This window comes from Sander vitreus, chromosome 11, assembly GCF_031162955.1.
Source record: "Sander vitreus isolate 19-12246 chromosome 11, sanVit1, whole genome shotgun sequence".
Classification (NCBI taxonomy): Eukaryota; Metazoa; Chordata; class Actinopteri; order Perciformes; family Percidae; genus Sander; species Sander vitreus.
This window is the reverse complement of record NC_135865.1, coordinates 13,696,316-13,703,280: the sequence shown is the minus strand read 5'-3', so window position 1 is coordinate 13,703,280 and position 6,965 is coordinate 13,696,316. Positions and strand designations below refer to the sequence as shown.

General features: G+C 40.2%; 1 protein-coding gene across 1 annotated transcript; it reads right to left on the bottom strand.

Annotated features, from left to right (window-relative positions):
* Positions 1 to 811: 811 nt before the first annotated feature.
* Positions 812 to 3,266, bottom strand: tmem169b (transmembrane protein 169b). The gene is made up of 3 exons (XM_078261723.1): positions 3,086 to 3,266; positions 2,031 to 2,420; positions 812 to 1,721 (listed from the first exon to the last, which is right to left on the bottom strand). The coding sequence occupies exons 2-3, from the start codon at positions 2,302 to 2,304 to the stop codon at positions 1,090 to 1,092; spliced, it is 906 nt and encodes a 301-aa protein (XP_078117849.1). The 5' UTR covers positions 2,305 to 2,420; positions 3,086 to 3,266; the 3' UTR covers positions 812 to 1,089.
* Positions 3,267 to 6,965: the final 3,699 nt, after the last annotated feature.

Genomic DNA, 6,965 nt, shown 5'->3' with positions numbered 1-6,965 from the left:
TTCAAATTATGGCTGAATTGACCTGCTAGAGTGCCCTGGGCCAAAAATGAGTTATCTCTCTTCCTCTGTACATTGTTTATGTACTATGTACTTGATGTATACATTTAGGTGACAGCCTCGATGCCCAGACACCAACAAGTACTCGCATGCTGGGGTACTTCTTGATGAAACACATCTTTTTAGGAATATGCACCATGTAAGCACAGTATCATCCAGAATAATACAGTTATTACAGGATAAGGCTGGTAATAGTCAATATTTTTCTAATTGTCAACAAAACTTATGAAAGGCCTAAATGTACACTGGATTAATCCTTCTAACAAGTATTCTCTATGTATACAAAGCCTGATGTATCTTATTTATCTGAGCCACACAATTCCATTGTTCTCCAAGAATTATCACAAATCAATGACTAAATTAACTGACTAATTACTAAAGTAATGCCATCCTTACCCTTTAACAACTTACTGCTGACACAGAACCCCTTAACAATACATTGCTCATCTTAAGGTGCTTATTGTTTTAGTCAATATTGTGCTCAATGGTGCATATTCCCAATCAAATCAGTAATCTAATTTCCACAAAGTAATTGACACATGGAGCCCTTGGAGCAGTTGTCCACTTTTCTCAGTTGGTAATCCAGCCTTACTTCAAATACAACTTCACAGAGTGATTATGATGAGTTAATACAAGACAGTGTTGCCTTTGAAATGCATCCTCTTAAACTTAATACATTTAATTACAGATATTTACAGATGAAGTGAAACTTGGTTTAACTTCAAGGCCTAAAACAATGTGTGTATCAGTGTCCACAGCCAGTCCATACTTTACTACAGGAGGCACCAAGGCCTACATGTTTCAAAATGTTATGAGTAGGATTCAGTGATAGGAGGATAAACGTAAAAAAAACAAAAAACATTACCACTCCCACTATAGTGATCTGGATCCAATCATGCTTCACAAAATTTTTAGCAATAGTTCAGCATTTTAGGACAATTCAGGCAGTGTTTGATTAGTTGTCATTTACAGAAAGGTATAGTGAAACAGCTTTAATATACTTTCCTGTGACCGAACCCCCCCCCCCATACTTTACACTGATGATGTCTGGGCAAGTTCACTGGGGGCTTTGCTCTGCAGAGTGCCAGAAACAGTATCAGAGTCAAGCAGCTCCACTATGCTATAGGGGGAACAGTCTTCCAGTCCCAGCTTCCCACAGGCCCAGCCGCAGAAGCCTTTCTCCAGGTCTCTCACAGTTTGCCACCACTCGCTGAAGGCCCAGGACACCTGCACCACGGCGGAATATAGAGCCAGAGAGAGCGCCATGGGCATGATGAGCATGGGGTAGAAGATGATGAGGAAGGGACATATTGTAATCTTGTGCCAGAACGTTCGCTCCTCATTGTACACCAGGAAGACATTGTACCAGGTGAGAGTGCCGTAGTAGAAGGAAGTTATAAAGGAGAGGAGGAAAATCACGGGGGCACAGGAGAGGCTCCACAGGACAACATGGGGTCCCTGGCACACACCTAAGCTGCAGTTGCGTTTAGAGCCCTCTCCTGCCTCACACTCCGCATCAAGACGCTCCTTTGACTTAGCCAGATCCCTGAGTTCCTTCTTTGTCAAAGTGAGGTGAATGTCCACCACTTGACCCTTCTTCTTTCCTCGGGTGATGGTGCCTGTCAGGGTCACGTAGCGGCTGTCTGGAGGAAGGCTCCATCCTCCTGTTAAGAGATAATTAAGAGATGAAGACAGTTACCTATATGACAAACAACAAAACAGAAAATAGCAAGGCAAGCAAACAAGAAATGTGGTTAAGTGAAGTTCATTCTTGCTCTTTACAGTGTAAACGTATTTTATTATTTACAAGGCCCCATACTGATGATTCCAATACCTTAAGTCCTTCTATAGTTTTAATATGTAGTTAATTTGTATGGCGTAAATTGCACTGTATATGTAACACATGATTGCACTTTCCTATAGTAATATTAAGTGGCATGATTTACATCAATTGAATCGGACACCCCTCTCACCTTCTCCTGTAGGTGTGCAGAGGAATTTAGCACCCTCTTCTGTGCTCCTCTCTGCTCCCTCCTCACCGCCTTGTTCCTCTCCAGGTGTCCTCTCCATTTCAGAGCGGTAAACAATAATGGACTCTGGACGCGGGTCTTTCTTCTTCCTCCTCTTCCTCCTTATTGAGGGTCCCACTTCTCCATCGTCCATGTGGTTCCCTGATATGTCTGATCTTAAGGAAATCATCTGAGGGCTACCCTCTCCTTCAGTTTGAGACTCCTCTACCTGTGCCATGCTCTCACCTGATTCAGTAAACTTTTTGACTCTTAGGCTACTTTTTGATGGGTTATATATGAAGACTAACAGGGAAGTCCTGTGCAGCACACACCCATTATGTTGAAGTGCTCAATCTAATGAAGATTTCACACACACACACACACACACACACACACACACACACACACACACACACACAGAGAGAGAGAGAGAGAGAGAGAGAGAGAGAGAGAGAGAGAGAGAGAGAGAGACATTAAAGAGGTGGTTTGCTACTTTACAGTCACAATAATGCCCTCATATGTACAGTGTTCCTGGCCTAGATTCCGCAGTCACTTTTCCAGTGATGATGACTAATAAAAATCTACCAAATTCATTTCATCAATATCATCCATCTAATGGCATTATGCATCTGAACAGACAGAGGCTAAATCGCTCTAGATTGATGACAAACAAAGCGTAGATTTCTTCAAAGAGGGGGGTTGTCTCTCTTTTGCATGACAGCGCAACGATAGGCTACTCTGTGGATATGCGAGCTCAGTCTATCATTCCACTCCTTTACAGACATGTATAGTGATATTTAAAAAAATTACACAATTGATAGACGGATTGCAGGGATTTTCCAAAAGAATGCATAATTTGATAAGAGGAGGTGAAATCGACAATGCAACCCATTCTTCACACAGCTGATCCACTCCCATTTAAATCCCACCCATGTCCGCTCTTTTGTCTGCAGACGCCAGCCGGCGGACATTGAACAACATGTACTCTAAATAGAACTGCAATTGAAATTGAATCTTACCTTGATTAGGTTGGTCGAGGTAGATAAACTATACCGTGTGCAGATAAATCACTGAATTTGTCTGAGACATTGCAAGCGAAGCGTCAGAGCCTCACATCGCTGTGTTTTTGCCGATACAGATGCGCTACGCAAAAGGATTCCCAGCATAGCACTAAACCCGCCCCTCAACCATGATCCTCCTGACTGCATGGATAAAGAGAGCCTGACTGCCTTCATATGAAAGAACATGCACATTAAAAGAACTAACGTTAACGTTGCTATCCTACGAACATGTCCGTACACAACATTTCACTATTCACATGGGCTCCTGGCGCCGTAATTAATTTTAAATTAATTAAATTAATTAATTAGTAAACAATACTTAAATAAAGTGTTGAATACAACATTATCAGTATGTTATGTTAAAAGGTTTAGCCTAAAGTAACTAGCAAGCTAGTCTCGCATTGCCAGACTACAAACGTTACTCCACAGCGCTGCGTCAAACTAGCAGCCTAACTAGTTAGTTTTGGTGTTAATTAACTAGCTAACGTTACATGTTAACCTAAGCTAATTGCAGTGAGGAGATATTATGCACTTATAACTAGAATGCACAATAAACCAGTCAGGTTTTTAAACAGTCATGGTCATACGTGACCATATCACCTGCTTAACCTGATTAACGTAGCATAGCTAACGTTAATTGATAACTATGTTAATATCAATTCTAGCGAACTCAAACCCTTCCTGTGTCTAACTTTAGTGCATAGGTTTGCTGAAAGTGACTTAAAAGCTAAGAGTTATAACGTTATAACTGTGGCTCTCCCAATTAAAATAATGGGTTATGACATGAATGCCTTGTCTTTACATCCATAATCGATTTAAATTAATACCGTTCTTTTGGTTGAAACGTCTGAACCGTTGACAGCCGCAGCAGCAGCAGCCCGCCACAGTTGATAAGCAGCTAGCTAGCTAATGCCGCAACGTAGACTGGTCTAAAAATGAACGACCAATATTCTCTTAACGTTAATAATATTGACAGCCTCTTCTTTCAGTTTGGTGAGTTTAGCTAGTTATTGAGTTCATTGTACGTTAATTGTACGTAGTTTTGTTGTCAGTTGATGTTTGCTTGGCTTGCAATGTAACTAAGTTAACGTGAACGTTTTACCGTTAGCGGCTTGGATAATATGCGTCAGTAAAAAGCTAGTTTTGGGGTTAAACTAGCTAGCTAGTAACCTAACTTAAGCTAATTCAGGAAAGGAGATAATGACACTTATACTACTAATCATGATATAGCTAGATAGTAGTTCTTTTTAAATAAGATAACTGCTGTTTGTATTTGATAGCTCTTCAAACTCGGGAACTTTCCCAAAAGAAGAATGACATCAACCAACAAATTAAAGGTAACGTACTAGACATGTATATGAAAGACAGGCTAACAAACAAATACTAGTTAGTTTACCATATATTTTATGTTGTGAAATGGGGTCCATCAAGTGTTCACGTTTGTCACCAGTTTGTAGAGCTGATACTGCTGAGAGGAGGTCTTACATTGAAACAATCCACAGAGATATCAAGAAACTTGAGGAAGAAATCAGGGTGAAGCAGAGCACTGTGATACATAATAAAGCAAATGCTAGAAGGTATGATTACTAGGTAATAAATGGGCCAAACTATGATGAACCAAGTTGATGATGATACACAATTTAATTTAACATAACTTAACATAAGCAGTGCAGTGAAGTTTTGATATTCATATATTACTGCTTGTCATCCATGTCATTTTAGCATGAAGGCGACTAACAGCCTGCTTCTTCAGTATGAGCAGACACTGAAAGCAGAACTGGAGAGCAGAAAAGCCAGCTACAATAATGACATGTGGGTTCAGTTAGCTGTGGTGTTTAATTGCACTTCATATATTTTTGTGGGCAATAATTAACAAAGCTGAACTGTTTTTCATTTGTAACCCAACAAGGGAAGTCTATGAAGAGAGAATTGCAAGCTACAGGAAGACATTCCAGTTGCATAAAGAATATTATTACCAAAATGCTCTTGCTCAAAAGCTCCTTGTGCTGCAGACTGAAAAAGAGGAGATTGAGTGTAGGATTACACATTGTGATGAGCAAATAACATTGAAACAGAAGGAGCTGGACCATCTTGCTGGTAATAAACGTTTTGTATCAACTTGCTCTGGTGGAGCTGAAATATTTACAGCTCTTGATACAGTTAATTGAATTTCTGCCTGACTAGGTCCAGCAGTCGATTCTTCTTCCGATGAGAAACTACCAGACAGGTATCTTTCAGTGAATCTTATAGATAACAAAGAATAATGACACATAGCCTTTAGCAAAGCTCAGTTTTTCTCTGTTTGACTTCACTTTTCTTTATAGTGTTTCTGGCCAACAGCCTATAGCAGAACCAGAGAAACAATTAGATCCTCAGACTGAGGAGGAATGTAATTTTTCCATTGACATCTCTTCTCTTCATCTCAACCAGACAAAGGTACTCCGATACATTGAACAATACTAATGCCTTGTTAAGTTTTTCATTATGAGATGTTAAAGTTTCAGCAGGTCCTGTAGCCACTTTGATAAATCTAAACAGATCTTGCAGAATGGTCACAGGACTTTTGGAGAGGCAAATGCTGAAGAAATTCATGAGGAAAACACGGTTAAGCATACTACCGCCTGCAGCCCTTCCCCAGTAGAAGAAAGCAATGAGCTGTGGTCATGTCATCCATTGGATGGTAAGTAGAGGAAAGCCTGCTATGCGTTTCAGTTAATACCAACACGTTATACACCAGATGCCATATCTGGGTGTTTATGTTACATCAAACCTCATCAGAATAAGTATTTCTTTAGAGCAAACACAGCCAGATGAGATGCACACTGAGGAGCAGGAAACTGGACAAGAGGATCAAGTATTGGTAATGTTATCTTTTATACATAGACTGTCCTTCAAATGGCCACTTGGTTTTCAAATATATATATATACACTCTTACACTTTTATGGCTCACAGCATCTGTCACATCATATCTGAAAAACACAATAGCAATGTCTCTTTCCAGAATAAATCTCAAGTTACCAAGGATAATCCACAGATGTCACCGTTTACAGTTTTCATTGAGAACTATTTCCTACCAAAGTATGACAGCCAATGAAAACTCTTCCCATCAAGGTCCCTGAAATACCTGACTAACTAATTACATTGTGTCTGTAAAGAGATGTTGCAGTGGAAATTTTCAAATGTAATTTTTTTTGCATTGATTTATGTAACTAGAAATTAGTTCTATCAGGTTGTATGGTCTATGCTGTAAATGCTACTTCAGACAATTCAACTTTTCCTGTTGGAAATACTTTTACACTCAAGGTGTTTTCTGCATATGAACAGCAGTCCACTGTATCAGTTATGGAGGAGGCAGAAGAGGACAAGGTGGAGGAAAAGGTAGTTATAGATGAAGAGCAGGCACCAAGCGAAGAGGACAATGAGGGAGTCACTGCTTTTCCTCACTCATCATCTCAAGAAACGAATCCTCAGTCATCCCCGGCAGAAATGACAGCTGTGCCTTCAACCCCATCATTCCCATTTAAGTAAGGCTTTCTCTGACTTGTCCAACACTTTAATCACTGTCAAGACAGCCACTGAGAACTGTTTCATTTGTTCACTTCAGCTTTAGCCATGCCAGCTCCCCACATCAAGGCACCTCTGATACCAAATCTCCAGCTTTCCTGTTCTCTCTGAACTCTGATCCTAGCACCCCGGGCTTCTCTGGATTTGGATTTGACGTGTGCTCGCCACAGGATGAGGTGAGGTGCGAGCAAAAGGAAAAAGTGATTTGACAAATCACTGTTTCTTAGTTTTGGAATTACCTCCCAGTTTCTTTACAGGAGTCATCTTTCACTT

Coding starts and splice junctions, on each gene's coding strand:
- tmem169b (XM_078261723.1), bottom strand. CDS start 2,304: ATGGCACAGGTAGAGGAGTCTCAAACTGAAGGAGAGGGTAGCCCTCAG. Junction 1,722..2,030: donor CTGCACACCTACAGGAGAAG/GTGAGAGGGGTG, acceptor ATCTCTTAACAG/GAGGATGGAGCCTTCCTCCA.